The sequence below is a fragment of the Salmo trutta genome, chromosome 4, assembly GCF_901001165.1.
Source record: "Salmo trutta chromosome 4, fSalTru1.1, whole genome shotgun sequence".
In the NCBI taxonomy this organism is placed as follows: Eukaryota; Metazoa; Chordata; class Actinopteri; order Salmoniformes; family Salmonidae; genus Salmo; species Salmo trutta.
Window position 1 is genome coordinate 7342679 of NC_042960.1, and position 17539 is coordinate 7360217.

The 17539-nt window shown below is 44.0% G+C and overlaps 1 protein-coding gene across 5 annotated transcripts in view; it reads right to left on the reverse strand.

Moving 5' to 3' along the window:
- LOC115191775 (type II inositol 3,4-bisphosphate 4-phosphatase-like) overlaps nt 1-17539 on the reverse strand; it is a 206949-nt gene that overhangs the window by 148487 nt on the left and 40923 nt on the right. For all 5 annotated transcript variants that reach the window (XM_029749680.1, XM_029749679.1, XM_029749681.1 and 2 more), the window contains one exon: nt 15923-16039. In XM_029749680.1, coding sequence (XP_029605540.1) covers nt 15923-16039 — 117 coding nt within the window. The remainder of the gene's footprint in view (nt 1-15922; nt 16040-17539) is intronic.

Below are 17539 nucleotides of genomic sequence, written 5' to 3' on the forward strand. Positions count from 1 at the left end.
TGGTATCCCCACAGGGACAAGGAGGAGAGACAGACAGACGGTATCCCCACAGGGACAAGGAGAAGAGACAGACAGACGGTATCCCCACAGGGACAAGGAGGACGAACAGACAGACAGACAGACAGACAGACAGACAGACAGACAGACAGACAGACAGACAGACAGACAGACAGACAGACAGACAGACAGACAGAATCCCCACAAAGACAAGGAGGACAGACAGACAGAATCCCCACAGAGACAAGGAGGACAGACAGACAGACAGAATCCCCACAGAGACAAGGAGGACAGACAGAATCCCCACAGAGACAAGGAGGGAAGACAGACAGAATCCCCACAGGGACAGGGAGGACAGACAGACAGACAGACAGACAGACAGACAGACAGACAGACAGACAGACAGACAGACAGACAGACAGACAGAATCCCCACAGGGACAGGGAGGAGAGACATACAGACAGAGACAGGGACAGGGAGGAGAGACAGACAGACAGAGACAGGGACAGGGAGGAGAGGATAACGTCATGCCCTGTTAAAGCCGGTTCTATAAGTCATGATGTATAAATGAGTTATGTGAGGTCTGTCATGTTGTTCTGCACCCTACAGTACATTACCTTCTACATCAGGGCTCTCCAGTCTTTAACCATAGCCCCGGGAAGATGTTTTGGGGTGCTGCTGGGGGTAAAGGCTCAGTGCACTACTTTTGTGGAAGAAAATAATATATATGTATATATAAAAAAATATATTCAAATTTTTCAGGGGATGCTGCAACACCCTCAGCACCCCTACTTCCAGCGACTATGTCTCCAACCCTGTTCCTGGTGCGCTACTGTTCCTGGTGCGCTACTGTTCCTGGTGCGCTACTGTTCCTGGTGCGCTACCATCCTGTAGGTATTTGCTCCAACCTTAATCTAGCGCACCTGACTCTAATAATTACCTGGTTGATAAGCTGAATCAGGTTAGTTACAACTGGGGTTGGAGTGAAAACCTACAGGAGGGTAGCTCTCCAGGAACAGGGTTGGAGTTAAAACCTACAGGAGGGTGGCTCTCCAGGAACAGGGTTGGAGTTCAAACCTACAGGAGGGTGGCTCTCCAGGAACAGGGTTGGAGTTAAAACCTACAGGAGGGTGGCTCTCCAGGAACAGGGTTGGAGTTAACCTACAGGAGGGTAGCTCTCCAGGAACAGAGTTGGAGTTAACCTACAGGAGGGTGGCTCTCCAGGAACAGGGTTGGAGTTAAAACCTACAGGAGGGTGGCTCTCCAGGAACAGGGTTGGAGTTAAAACCTACAGGAGGGTAGCTCTCCAGGAACAGGGTTGGAGTTAAAACCTACAGGAGGGTGGCTCTCCAGGAACAGGGTTGGAGTTAACCTACAGGAGGGTGGCTCTCCAGGAACAGGGTTGGAGTTAACCTACAGGAGCGTAGCTCTCCAGGAACAGAGTTGGAGTTAACCTACAGGAGGGTGGCTCTCCAGGAACAGGGTTGGAGTTAAAACTTACAGGAGGGTAGCTCTCCAGGAACAGGGTTGGAGTTAAAACCTACAGGAGGGTTGCTCTCCAGGAACAGGGTTGGAGTTAAAACCTACAGGAGGGTGGCTCTCCAGGAACAGGGTTGGAGAACTCTGCTCTACATACTACAGGCTACTACAGAGTCCATTCTCTATTTGATTCTACTCCACACTATTCTCTACTCTATCCTTTACTCTACGTCTACTCTAATTAGAAACTCTCGTCACCCAGATAAAGGCCAACCCCTCCTTTCTGTACATGACTTTATCAGCTTGGACACTGTGATTGCATTAGCATTGGACCGGAGGGGGAAGCGCATCTCCTTGTGGCGGCTCCGACAGACATCTGTATTCACTCAGCATATTTTAATTACTGCCCCCTGTTTAGATTTACTCCACTGGTTTTAATAGCCGTGGCACTATTCTAACAGCATTTCCCCATCCGACTGCCCACACACCCACCAAATAAAACCAACACTTCATTTCCAACTAAATATGCACGCAAAGAATGAGTTGTTTTATTATTGTGTACACGGCAGACTGGAGGGTGATGCAATTATCGTGTACTTCCTATAACAAACAAGATGAAGATACAGACGTGTCAAGGCTGGATTGAGGTCCAAGAAATGGAGTTTCAAGTTGTTTTATGGGTAGACAGGAAGGTGATGCAATTAGGCAATCTGTATTTCACTGTCTTTAACAAACAAACCAGAGATATTGATGCACCAAGACTATATTGAGACGTAACAAATGAAGTCTCGAAAGACTCGACATGGACTGTTACACAATTTAGTTAACATTCTGGAGTATTTTCTTTGACGCCACTCAAATGCAATATTTCCCTCTTTGCGATTGGGGTTTTTCAGAGTAACATGGCAAGCGTAGTGTTAGCTTGACACGGCAGACGAGGCTTTGGCTTCAATAAAAACGCATTAGCGAGTTTTAACTTTCCACTCTCCCGGATGGAGGCAGTTTTACTTCTCCTTATTGTCAACAGTGCTCGTCTGACTGCCTTCAACACTTTTACAGCCGCGCTATAAAGTTAACGGGATTTTCTTTTTAATGGAAAAAGGCAGACGTTGAAGAGAACTTTGAAAAGCTTGAAGGCACGTCGTCTCTTTTCATATCTTGTATTCGGTAGCTATAGCGAAGACACAAAAGGCGGGGACGCTTCATTTCATTGCCATGTCAAACTTATCTAACTTGTGAAGAGTTTATCCATTCAGGTTTGAAAGTCTGTCTATCCACATCTGGGCTCTGATTGCGAAGGGACATTTCATTGCGATGTCACATTTATCTTTAACTTATAAAGAGCCCATTGCATTCAGGTTTGGATAGATGCCAGATTCATGTAACATTATACAGCCTTTTCAATATCATTCAATGACGAGCATGGGCAAGTTGATGTTAGGTACCAGTAAACAAATAACTGGAGATTTCCCTCCCTCTCTCTCCATACTGTATGCAGTTTTAATAGAACTATATTTCAATACAAATATTCTCGAAATGTCTTTACGGATTATAGCGCTTGCATCACAGTCTAACACTGCCAGCAAGCAGCACCAAAACCAGTCTACACAGGTCTAAAACATAGCGGACTAACTTCAACCCAAGCCTGACCATATCGTCACAGAGGAACAAGGAAGTAGGCTACATTTCCCCCTTCCCCTCTATGGATTCTCCCTCAGAGTTAATGAGACCGACCATTACAAAGGAATCGTACTGCAGCAAGGCCCGAGAGGAGAGAGAATATAAAGTCAACACACTGAAGAACATGGAAGAATTAATAACAAATCATGATGATGGGATATGGGACATGGTGTGTGTTGCTGTGTGTGTGTGTGTGTGTGTGTGTGTGTGTGTGTGTGTGTGTGTGTGTGTGTGTGATGGATTAAAAAAAAAATGAGGTGAAAAATTCAGTTGTTTCTCTCAGTTTGGGGAGGGTAAATACAACACAGTAGAAATGTAATTGTGCCATCCATCAAAAGCAATCTTTCTCAGCGGCTGTCCGGGCTACGGTGTGAAATGAAATGCAGCATAAGTGACGATTATTTACTGGCGGCGACGGAGGGGAGAGAAAGCACCGGACGATAGAGAGTGTGGCTCTTCCGTGTACTTCCCTATAATCATGTAACATACTTTTCTCCCCTGGAAACGATACCATAGTCAGGGGCTGTTACAAATACAGCACAGTAATCACACTCCGTTCCAATTCCAGGCTAGCCAAAGGGTGGTTGTTGCACCAGATACATGTTTACATTCCATCTTTGCAACTCTTCCCTTATAGCTTCTAGCTGGAGATGCAGTTTAAAAAAAATGACATTTCTCCCCGTCAGCATTAGGCAGAATGTTCTTGGACGGTGGCCACCCCCACCACCCGTTATTTCCTCATCTCCTCAGGCCTAAGAAACTGATATGTAGAAACCATCACATCTACCTATGCAGTGGATCTTTGGCCACCGATAGAGAGAGAGAGGAGGCACATTCACTTGTCAAGATGTCACTCATTAAGCAACTAGCTCTGATAAGAACCCTTTAGATTTCTACCTTTCAACCCGACAGTGACACTGACACAATGAGGAGGACTGGTGTCGAGGGAACAGGAGGAGGAGGCCACCTTACTGCTTCCTTTCAGCCTTGAGATGACAGTCAGTCCCCCTTATCTGTCACAACAGCCTTTTGGTCTGCCGCCCTATCACGGCATAGCTCTTTCCTTGGTATTTCCCTTTGATTGGCTCTATTGACCCTGTCTCTTTGATTGTGGGGCTGAATGTCTAGGTGTTATCTCTGACAGTCCAGTGGCGGTGCAAGTGGGGAGGGCTTGCTGTCTACCGGCTGCTGTTAACTGTCTGCTGTTAACACAGGCTGACCTCTGGAGAGATCTGAAGAGCAACCGCTAGTAAGATCCACTTTGAATATGATTCAGAGAGAGAGGGAGACAGAAAGAGAGGGGGGAGATGGATAGAAGAGGAAAGGAAGAGAGTAGAGAGAGAGAGAGAACTTTTGAGAGTAATGTTTACTGTAATTTTTTAAAATTTAAATCACTTTTGGTTTATTATCTACTTCACTTTGGCAATGTAAACATGTTTCCCATGCCTATAAAGCCCCTTAAATTGAATTGAAAGAGAGAGAGCGAGCGAGTAAAACACAAGTCAGCCCTCTAATTAGCTGTCTCTTACATTGACGTGAGGCCATGACAACTGAAGCCTGGGATGATAACGTACTTTAACCTCCCACCATACTTTATTCAAAGAGTAATCTCACTTTAACCCAACCCTAAACCTAAACCTGGCTTTATCCACCCTCCATTAGCATTTACTGAAGGATTTGTCATTGAATACTAGTTTAACAAGGTCAGGGTTGGGGAGTAACAAATTACATGTAACTCATTACAAAACAAGTGCAACTGTAATCGGTTACTTTACCAGAAAATAATGCAATCCCATAACAGATACTTTTGGAAAAACTAGATGATTACTTCTAGGATTACTTTTAAATTCAGAAACAATGTTACAGAAAAAAATGTATTGGACAACTTTCTGTTTTTTAAATGACATTCAAATCAGATTTGAAAAAAGCACAAGTTTAAGTTTGTTACGCCTGAGCGAGTCTGACCACAAGTCAGAGACCACTATGATGACACACCAAACGTGTTCGATACGTCACAGGAAAAGAGCAGGGACAGGCTTTTGTAGTTACGGTCCAAGCTATGTCTTCCAATGGTGCAACTGCTTGAATAAACGCTTCGAGGTAAGAACGACAGCATACAGATCTAACTTATTACAGATATCTACATAGTGCATTAGTATGAATCACACTGCTGCTCTCTCAATAGCTATTTTGCGCCTCATGGATTGTGGTTGTTGTGGGTGGCTGTTCACAACTGTACTGTACAGTATATGTGTATATGTGTACTTTAACCCAATAATGTTTGAATTGAAGAAGCTTATGCTGCTCATCATGTATTGTTTTTGTGACCAGTGGACAGCCAGTGAAAAATGCGCTCTTGAAACAGCTGCATAGTGCGGATCCCAGCCTATGGACTAAAGGTTTGAGGGAGTTCCTCCCTTCTAAACTATGCCATGGCATTGTGCTCCATACTGTCAACAACCAGCTGAATTTAAGAAGACCCCGAGCGGGGCTTTTATTGCTCAATATAATTTGTTCTGATTAAAAGAAAAATTTCCATAGGCCTAACGGACACATGCTCAAACTCGCACACTTTCGATAGGCTTAAACAGCTGCAAATGATCAAGATATCAATGTGTCACCAGAAAAACGATACGTTTATAGCAAATGCAGCATAAGGCATTCATTCCTGTCATTCATGTCAATCCATGAGAGCAGCATTTCTTTTTCAACTCGAAGCAGTTAGCCCAATCAGTCCTCCATGACAACTAAATCACAAACTGAGTAAGCTAATAAGTCCTTCGTTTTTTGGGTTTATGCTCAGGTAAAACAATCTAGCTAATCTATATTTCCAAGTCCTATTCTTGAAGATCAAGGGGTATTAAATGAATTGGAACGACTGGAAATCTGACAGACTTTGATTTTTAATGTAAAGATATAACCTAACCATATTATTATCTGTAGTGGAAAGTAATTGGTAAGAAGAAGCCTACATAAAGTAAAATGCAACATCCATTTATGGCCAGTTATGTAAACCAACAGTGATTTATCCTGCAATAAATGTTGTTAAATTGGTAATATTCATTTTTGTATTCTTCTAAAGCCTCTTAAGGGAAATTAATCTAAAAGTAACTGAACAATCAGATTACGTTACTGAGTTTGGGTAATCCCAAAATTACATTACTGATTATAATTTTGGACAGGTAACTAGTCCCCTGTGGCTCAGTTGATAGAGCATGGCACTTGCAACGCCAGGGTTGTCGGTTCCTTTCCTACGGGGGACCAGGACAAATGAAAATGTATCCACTGGATAAAAAAATTAAATCTAAATTACATTTATAAAGTAACCAACCCAACCCTGGACAAGGTATACAGAAAAGTATAGATTATCATCTGGAAGCCACACCTGGGATTAAAATCCATTCTTTCCTTCTGACACTGACTCTACAGGATCGGTGTCCCCCCGCGGGACGGTTGAGCTAATGTGATTAGCATGAGGTTGTAAGTAACAAGAACATTTCCCAGGACATAGACATATCTGATATGGGCAGAAAGCATAAATTCTTGTTTATCTAACGGCACTGTCCAGTTTACAGTAGCTATTACAGTGAAATAATACCATGCTATTGTTTGAGGAGAGTGCACAGTTGTGAACTTGAAAAGTTACTAATAAACAAATTAGGCAGTCTTGATACATTTCGAACAGAAATGCAATGGTTCATTGGATCCGTCTAAAACTTTGCACATACACTGCTGCCATCTAGTGGCCAAAATCTGGTCTGGAATAATACATGATGGCCTTTCTCTTACATTTCAAAGATTATGGTACAAAAAAACTACAAAAAACCATTTTGTTTTTTCTTTGTATCATCTTTTACCAGATCTAATGTGTTATATTCTCCTACATTAATTTCACATTTCCACAAACTTCAAAGGGTTTCCTTTGGTATCAAGAATATGCATATCCTTGCTTCTGGTCCTACTACAGGTAGTTAAGATTTGGGTATGTCATTTTAAGTGAAAATTGAAAAAAGGGGTGGATCCTTAAGAGGTTTTTAAGAAGCTGGTTCGCTCCAGATTTGACAGACACCCAGGTGAAAGTCGTTGTCGTACCCAAAAAAGTGCCGCGTCACCCCATTGACACATGATGATTATTGACAGGGAGGATTAAACTAGGGGAGGACTGTCAGTGCATCAGCAATGATTCCCTTGGGTCACATGGAGAGATGACTGTAGAAATAGAGAGCCTAGGGAATTGCTATAACTACTATCTAAAAGTCAGTTAAAAGAGGAGAGACAATGACCGGTACATTGGAAGGACAGGCCCTGTAATGACTGGCATATTGCACGATGCCAAGCATACGTGCCATTGAGCCATGTCTTACACTCTGACGCTTGTCCAGTGAAGGAACGTGAAGCTAATGTCCACATTACTTGATGTGAATTACAGCTAGTCACGGTGTAGGGCTTCTCCTCCACACTATAAAGCGAAGAGAGGAGAGGATAGGTGAGCGTAAGCATGCCTTGCTCCTGTGTCTCTGCTGCTTTGACACGGGGTTGAGCATATTGATCAGTACCCTCCCTGCTACTTTGTACTCATCCTGGATATAATAAGTATTTCTCTACACCTTCAAGGGTGTCACTTGAATGACAGTATAAAGGCTGGTGCGTGTGCGTGCTTGTCAATGTTTGCGGGACGACCATCTTAAACGGTGATTAAAGCAATAAAGTAAAAAGCTCTGTATTTGAATACGTTATGGCGTCTTCATGGAAATGACAGGACACGCCCCATTTCTATACTTTGCAGAGAGGAGCTTCTCTATTGTTCGCCACGGTACTGTGTATCACACATCACAGAACCCAATCAAATCCCCTCTTCACGGCCTGAAGATTACAATGACACACAATGAAAACCGCATTACATGTTCATTACATCATAGAGGCCAGACGTAGAGATAAATGAGCCTATGATTACACACAAGGGCTCTACTACAATCTACAGGCTTCCATCCTATCTTCGTAGACCATAGAGGATGCTGGGTAATCGCTTTGATTCCGACAAGAAGCTCCTGCTCTCGATATTAGTTTGGTGTTCCGTGTCTCCGAGCTTCTTCAACAAGGTAAGTGAGCTCCAGATTGCGGGACAGACAACGCACAACAATGCATACAAACAATATTGTGTTTCTTCCCATATGCTTTCACTCGTCTCTCTCCCTCGCTTTCTCGCCCTCCATCTCAGCCTGTCGTTATCTCTTCTCCCCCTCTACTTTGATAAGTGCTCTCTGATGCGCTGCACTTTGTGAAATAATTGGCCACAGATCTGTTCACGAACCCTCGTCTCTCGGTCGCTCTCTCTCTTCCCCTCCAATTTGAGTCTTTGCGGGTCGTAGGCTTTTGGTCTGTTATTCTGGATCTGTCGTCTGAGTTCACTGTGCATCTTCTCTATAAATTACTGAAGGTTATCGAATAGTCTAATTAGGTTTTGTTTGTGCAATTCGCGTAATTTGAGTACGAGGAAAAATGTACTCTGGAGAAATAATATCTATTATGCAAGAAACACTATTGAAATCATGAGGTTGCTGGCTCAAATGTCTAAATTGCCAAACCTATGAAGCCAGCCTACGAGGAGTACGGAATATCTTTCCCAGTCCCTAAAATCATTTTGTCCAGCAATATGTTGTGTTGGATGGAGTGGAATCATCTGGAATCATCTGAATACACTTCTTGGGGGGGGGGGGGGGGGGGGGTTCTTGACGTGTAGAGGTTTAATTGAACAAGTGGGGACATGATCGGAATGTACAATCTAATGCCCATGGGATTCAGCTATACACAGAGGAAATCTGGGTAATTCTGGGTAACCCGTCACCCTTGACAACAAGGGCTGGGGGCAGATCACTCAGTCAGAGAGAACAGCCCCCCCCCCTCCACCTCCACGCTACCTCTTACCATTCCATCTGCTCTGTCCGTCCCCTCATGTATTCACGGCAGCACTGCAGCAGCACCCAGGCTCATCTCGGAATGCACATCTCCGACAACTTGGAAGCCGGGGGCGAAGGGAAATCACCCCAGTATGAAATGTAACATTCTGCTCCTCCTGGAATATTAAGGGATTCATCTAGAAGATCTGCTTCATTAGTTTTCCTCTCTCGTCCTCCTCTCCTTTCCCCTTCAATGACCAACCTAACCCCTTGCAGTGGACATGCAGATAGCACACGTCAGGCCAATTTAAGACGCCGGAGATTTTATTTGATGTTTACCTAGTGGTCTGTCAAATAACCACCTTTTTCGCGACCGACGCTAGAAGCGGTGACGTGCTCGCCTTTGGAATGAATTGCGAGCTGCATACGACTTGTAAAATGCTGGTTGCTCATCTGTAAACACAACCTCACAAATGCACCCACACACACATTCTTCCACATTTCCAAATCGCTCTTTTTCTTTTCTATCACCAAAAATGTGACATTAAATTACTGGAGCTTTGGCTGATCGGCTCCCATTTGTACCAGGGTGGCTGATGCGGGGTGTCAACTCGTGTTTGGGGTCACGGCCGTACCACCTACACACTGGCTAATGAGACCAAGACAAGCAGCTAGCGCTGTACAAGCTGAGCCAAGCCCAGCAGAGCAACACATCTAGTATGTTACAGCACTACAGGAGAACTGGAGCACTGGAGCCAGAGGGAAGAGAAAGATCTGGAACCACTGTACTGTAGCTACTGCTGCTGTGAAAACCACTAATAGAGGAAAGACGAGAGACGACTCAAAAAAGGGTTGTAAAAGACAAGCCAAAAAGGGGGGAGAAAAGAAGTTGACGTTTTAGAAATGATAATATTGTCTCTCCCTTCAGATTCGTACATACCAAAGTCTCCTTTGAGAGCAGTACTCAGTCAACCCACTGGGCACAGACGTCAATTCAACGTCTATTCTACGTTGGTTCAGCGTAATTAGATTGAAATTATGTGGAAACAACAGTGTGTGTCCAGTGGGAAAGTCCTCAATTGTACTCTGTAGGGCGAGTGAGGAGACGTATAGGAATCTAGAGGAGACTAGAGGGGGAGACTAGAGACTAGAGGGGAGACTAGAGACTAGAGGGGGAGACTAGAGACTAGAGGGGAGACTATTGTAAAATTGTTAAACACCTAGAGGAGTAGACTAGAGGAAACTAGAGGAGACTAGAAGAGGAGACTACTAGAGGTTGGAGACTACTAGAGGTTGGAGACTACTAGAGGTTGGAGACTACTAGAGTTGGAGACTACTAGAGGTTGGAGACTACTAGAGTTGGAGACTACTAGAGGTTGGAGACTACTAGAGTTGGAGACTACTAGAGGTTGGAGACTACTAGAGGTTGGAGACTACTAGAGGTTGGAGACTACTAGAGGTTGGAGACTACTAGAGGTTGGAGACTACTAGAGGTTGGAGTCTACTAGGGGAGACTAGAGGTTGAGACTAGAGGAAACTAGAGGAGGAGACTAGAGGAGGACACTAGAAGAGGGGACTAGAAAAGGAGACAACTTGAGGAGACTAGAGTAAGAGACTAGAGGAGGAGTCTACAAGAGGAGACAACTAGTGGAGACTAGAGTAAGAGACTATAGGAGGAGACTAGAAGAGGAGACAACTAGAGGAGACTAGAGTAAGAGACTATAGGAGGAGACTAGAAGAGGAGACAACTAGTGGAGACTAGAGTAAGAGACTATAGGAGGAGACTATAGGAGGAGACTATAGGAGGAGACTAGAAGAGGAGACTAGAAGAGGAGGCAACTAGAGGAGGAGACTAGAAGAGGAGGCTAGAAGAGGAGACAACTAGTGGAGGAGACTAGAAGAGGAGACAACTAGTGGAGGAGACTAGAGGAGGAGGCAACTAGAGGAGGAGGCAACTAGAGGAGGAGACTAGAAGAGGAACCTAGAGGAGGAGACAACTAGAGGAGGAGACTAGAAGAGGAGACTAGAAGAGGAGACTAGAAGAGGAGACTACTAGAGGAGGAGACTACTAGAGGAGGAGACTACTAGAGGAGGAGACTAGAGGAGGAGACTACTAGAGGAGGAGACTAGAGGAGGAGACTACTAGAGGAGGAGACTAGAGGAGGAGACTAGAGGAAACTAGTGGAGGAGACTAGAGGAGGAGACTAGAGACAACTAGTGGAGGAGACTAGAGGTATGAGGGAATGATCTGAAAGGCACAGGAGGGCCTGTCCTGAAGCAGACAAGACAGTCTGGGCACACACACACAAGCCCACACACACCATTGAAGGATCCTCAGAGGAGGAAGGGGAGGACCATCCTCCTCAGTGAATTTCATAAAAATGTAAATTGTAAACCCTTTTTTTGTTGTTGTTGTTGTTTTTAGATAAAATGATACTAAACATAGTCACGTCACCAAATAATTTATTAAAATACACTATTTTGCAATGGTCTACAGTAGCCTCAACACCAGCAGCCTTCACAGCACTCCATGGTGTAGCCGGATGCCAGCTAGCTTCCATCCTCCTCTGGGTACATTGAGTTCAATATAAAAACTAGCAGGCTCATGGTTCTCACCCCCTTCCATAGACTTACACAGTAATTATGACAACTCCTCCAACCTATCAGAGCTCTTGCAGTATGAACTGACATGTTGTCCACCAAATCAAAGGATCAGATAATTAATCTAGTACTGAAAGCATAAGCTACAGCTAGCTAGCACTGCAGTGCATAAAATGTGGTGAGTAGTTGACTAGTTGAACACATTTTTTTTACAAATTCATTTCTTCCAAAATGAAGAAGCAACACACACACACACACACACACACACACACACACACACGCACACACACACACACGAGAAAGAGGATATTTTTTTCACTTTCAGATTCACTTACTTAGCTAACAAATGCAGCTAGCTAGTTTAGCTAACTCAAACGCCCTGTTAAAACAGAAGGATGCTATGTTAGCTAGCTGGCTATGACTATCCAACAACACTGGAACTCATCCAAGTCAAGTTAAGCTTTTGGTTTTTACTCATTTATTGCCACCGTTGCCCGCCGGTGTAAGTGCTAAACTGCTTACTGACTGTACATTGTAACGTTATTGCATGTAGTGGGTTTACTAACACGTTAGTTCTATTAGCTATGTTGACTATGACGTTACTTTAGCTAATGTGGTCGACAACGATGTAGGCTGTGTGTAGCGGTTATGATATGGTTTGGCTTGGAAAGGTTTTTTCACCTGGTCACATACAGCTGATGTGTTGTGCCTTAAAGTCCACAAGTGAAGAGAAAAGCTGAGAGGAGGAGAGCGCATAGATACAAGAAGGAATACAACGTGGCTGTTATGAAAGTGAACTGTGTTTACGCTGAACACCGATTCTGTTGAAAAATGTTTCTTAAACAGAAGCAAACGCAACAAAACAGGGATAAACATACCTGAATTTGTCCAATAGAAACTCTCATTTGCAACTATTGGACTAATGATGAAGGCAAGAGTGTACAAGGCGGTATTGAATGTGTCACTGTCTGTCCATGTGTCACCATCTGTCACCTTTTCTCTGGACCTGTGTGCACCTACGTTGTAAACTTTCCTTCATAGGCTAGGTTGTAGCAACCTCATGATGGGTATAGGGAAAATTAGAGTATCATGTAGCAGCCTAAACCTATCGCTGTTACATTGATCTTGGTGAATGGAATCTGAATGACAGTAATCCAATATGCTGTAATAGAAATAAGGTCATGCTCATGAGGAAAAAAAACCTTCAACGGCCGCCATAACAACCACCTCTGACGCGCGCGGACTATTTTGAGTGAATGGAAGTGTTGTGAGTAGGAACCCTGACAGGATGTCAGGACCCAGTCAGGAGACAGTCTCCACAGCAACGCAGAATACTCCGTCTGATTCTATTCTGCTGCAATGTTCCCTCTAAACTGCGCGTGTCCGTGGCGCGAAGAGACGCACGAGATTGAACTTCACTGAATTCTCCACATTAGTTTCCATGCGCTTTACGGATCAACGTTTTTCTCTGTGATCGAATCAATATTATATCAGCCCCTTTTCAGTGCAACAAACCAAAACAAATCTAACTTCGTGAGATTGTCTGTGATTTTGTTGTAAGCAGAGCGTAACGGAGTATTCTATTGACAGGTAGCCCACAAGCGGTCTTTCAATCACCTGCAGCGAATGCGCATTTCAGATCAGAGCGCACATTTGTTGATATTTTTTACTAGTTATAGTGAGTTATTAGCCAAGTTATAGGTAAGTATTGGTCCTCAATGGGGAGTTACTGCTTCCTACAAGAACACAAAACGTGTAGGCTACATTTCAAGTTGTCTTTAAAAACCGAGTCAGGTAAAAAGCTTGTTTATGTCTTAATTAATGGGGCAGTGTTGTATTTTTACACAGGCTTGAATATGGAAATAAGCCAATAGGCAGAGGGTAGTCTACATGGTCTAATTCTCTGTGTGGTATTTTATTTTGTAATGTGGTTTCTTACATCATACAACTCTGTCACCTATTTGGCCCATGGTGTTACAGACCAAGTAACAAATTATGAGTTGATTCATGTAAAAACTTTTTAAACGTCTGATGCAATGTAGGCCTGCATTGAACACAACCTATAGGCTACTGTAGGATATATCATAGCAATCAAAAGCTATTTCCATGTGGAAATGTTAAGAAGTGCTCCATTGGTTTTGTTAGTAGGCCGCTTATATAGGCCTACGTTATGCTCAAATAGTAGCCAATAGGCTATTGTGGCTGTCTAAAACATTAAAAAGGTACAGCCTCAGTGTTCACTGTAAACGCGGGCCAGAAGATGCACAGAATTCTGCTCACAAGACCTGAAATTTGCTCAGTGCCCCAACCAATTAGAGGGAACATTGTTCTACTGTATTTGGATGGATTCAGATTATTATGGATGTTTTAGGAAATGGAATGAAGGATGATGCTGGTATGCTTGTATGGATGGTTGGGTTTTACGATCAGGTTTGAAAGCAGAGGTTATAACGTACATCCAAGTACAGTAGCTGTACCAAAAAGACCAAGATGATGTTGTCTCAATAAGGTTCGTGACTCCTCCCATTTGTGAGCGGTAAACAATGAAATTCACTTCATTTTCATCCCTCAACAAAGACAGACCAAAGAACCAGAACATTCTATAAAACCCATAGGCTCCAAAGCGACCTGGGCAATGAACTCCCGCCAACCATTCCCAGATATAACACAGCTTATGCCTTTACCAGGCATCTATAAAACATCTTTATATCAAGGCGTTAGCTTTGTGTGGCCACGAACGAGTCGACATTCATTTTTAACAGAACTCTACCACTTGGGATACGCGACTGACTGCTTGACATGACCAGTGTCTAACCGAGTCTTACACGGTGAAGGTATTGTAGAGTTTAAACAGTGTTGGGGCTCACACAGGTGTAGTCTTCCATCAATATTACATGAAGACCTCAGAAGGAACTAGTTTGCATCATTTAGATCCCCGGCTTGAGGGGTTGTTAGCAAGTTGCTAACGCGCTATATTTTTTTACAGAGCAGCTGGATTCAACTAGTCTACACTATCTGAGGCTCAGGAAGAGTGAAACAAACCTATTTTTCTAACCTGAGTGAAGTCCAGTTCGAGTTGTCTCTTTGTCAACTAACAGTTTATATACTTTTATGATCTCATATGTAGGTGTGAAATACATGTTGTGATATCGGCAGTATGACAACATAGAATCCCTACAATGGATATGATATAGCCACAAGTCAGAGGCATAGAGGGACTGAATGTATCCCATGTGTACTGTATGTGTGTGTAGCAGTGAGATACACGTTTACATAAGCTAGGTGACCATGTGGCATCTGTAACGCACTTTATAAACTGGGTGGTTCAAGCCCCGAATGCTGATTGGCTTGAAAGCCGTGGGATATCAGAACGTACACCACGGGTTTGACAAATCATTTATTGGTACTGTTGTAGTTGCATTGGTAAGCAGTTCACAATAGCAATAAGGTACCTCTGGGGTTTGTGGTATATTGCCAATATGCTAAGGGCTGTATCTTGTCACTCTGCATTCCGTCGTGCTTAAGAACAACCCGTAGCTGTGGTATATTGGCCATATACAACACCCCCTCGGGCCTTATTGCTTAAATAGAGCCCATACAATAGCTATGATGTCGCTGTTCCAGATCTTTCTGTTCCCTCTGGCTCCAGTGCTCCAGGTGGTGCCGTCACAGTGCTGTAGTGGTAGAATCCATACAACAGCTATGACATCATCGTGGAGTAAGTAACCCATAGCCTTAATAGCTAATTAATCCTTCATAGCCAGTATCCAAGGGAAGCCTAAAGTGTTTCATATTGGAGAACCCATTAAATGATTTGTAGGCGGTTTTAAAAGGGTTCTGAACCAGAAGACCCAGACCGACCAACATTCAGAATTCCATGTCTAGAGCTATCCCCATTCTCATTGATCTCTGGGTATGTATTCCCATGGGAAGATCACCAAAGGCCTCGCTCTTGCTTTCAGTTCTCCTTTGACCCAGTTCATGCCACACAGACAGAACTCAATGTGAAGGCCTGTAACTTCACTTCAAATGCGTAACAACATGATAGATCACCCATACTCAAGGCCTCCCAACTTCTGTTCTCTACCGCCGTGCAAGTGTTTGCAGCGCAGCCAGATAAACAAAACCACACACACAAAAGAAAGACCTTCGGCACGCACAGCAAAGAAAACAACAATTTGAGGCATTGCCCATTCTCCCCCCACACACTCCTTCCCCAGCACACACCCTCCCCCTCAGCCCCTTCACACACTTAGCGGTTTACTTACATTGTCGCGGGCCTTGTCTCTCACATCGTAAACGGTGAGCTTGACTAGCGTCTCTGGGCTGGCAGGGTACTCCGGAGGGAAGGTCACCCCTGTCAGGAACAACGGGTCTCTGCTACCCTGAGAGAGGATGAGAAGGAACATGAGGGAGAAATAATATTACATTTGAAATGTCTTTATTCTTTTGGAACGTTTGTAAGTGTAATGTTTACTGCTCATTTTTTATTGTTTATTTCACTTTTGATTATTATCTATTTCACTTGCTTTGGCAATGTAAACAAACGTTTCCCCATGCCAGTAAAGCACATTAATTGAAATTGAGAAGGAGAGTGTGTGGGTGGGGGGGAGAGGTGGAGAGAGAGAGAGAGAGAGAGGGATGAGTGAGCCAACAGCTGTGCTCAGTCTGCTTCCCTACTGCTCCTGGGTGTTAGCGCAATAAATGGAAGTCTATGGGTAGACTTCTCATAGATTTCCAGTCTTTGCGCTAACGCTAGTTAGCATTGGTTCGCAAAACAACCTGTAGTTTCCTTAATACTGGACACAAAGACATACAAAAATGGTATCCACAAGTTCATCTGACTCTGGGGAAGTAAATAACGGGCCTTATTGCCAAAATCCCGAAGTATCCCTTTAACTTAACCATTCAGAATGAATGCCTAAACTTAACCATGAAGTTTTTTTTGTTTAAAGCCAATCCTTAACTTAACGATTACGGAGTGAATGCCAAAGAAATGTGGCTTGGACATCTGATTCTGCAGTGAGACTGTGAGAGCTTGTTGCCATAGAGGGCTGGTACTGTACACAGACACATGGATGCATCACCTCCGCTAGCCTAAACACACAAACACACCCAAGTTCCCACAAGACCCCAAGCACCATAGTCCCCCCTATAGGGCCCCAGGCCCGGCCAGGAGAGAGGCCTATGGAGCCTACTGTGACCTGGTATAATGTGTACCCTGACTGGGTCTGTATATACCCTGGTGTAGTGAAGCTTTACGTGTTCAAAGCAAACTGGTGTTTACATCAGGGGCTCCCTCTTCCTGTTGCCCTGCCCTGATGGGTGGCTCTGGAACGCAGGCCCCCGGGACAGGCTGGACTCACAATCAGTACCCACACACATGGACGCACGCGGACACACACACACAAACAAGCACATGGAGGCATTGTCACACACACACACACACACTCAGAAAACACACACACACTCAGAAAACACACACACACACTCAGAAAACACACACACACACACACACTCAGAAAACACACACACACACACACACACACTCAGAAAACACACACACACACACACACACACTCAGAAAACACACACACACACTCAGAAAGCACACACACACTCAGAAAGCACACACACACTCAGAAAGCACACACACTCAGCCCTGGCGCATCCCGTAAACACCCTAACGATAATCTGTCGACATGAAAAACGTCTCCACTGTCTCCAGTACTGCATTCCGCCGTAGCAACGGTCGTCGGCAAGGAAAACCCAAATCGCTTAGATTAGTCACCTCAACAAAAGATCGATAGAAGCCTCCAGTCTGTTTACATGTCCCTTTATTGACTACGTGGACATCCTTATCCAAGGTGACTAACAACTAACAC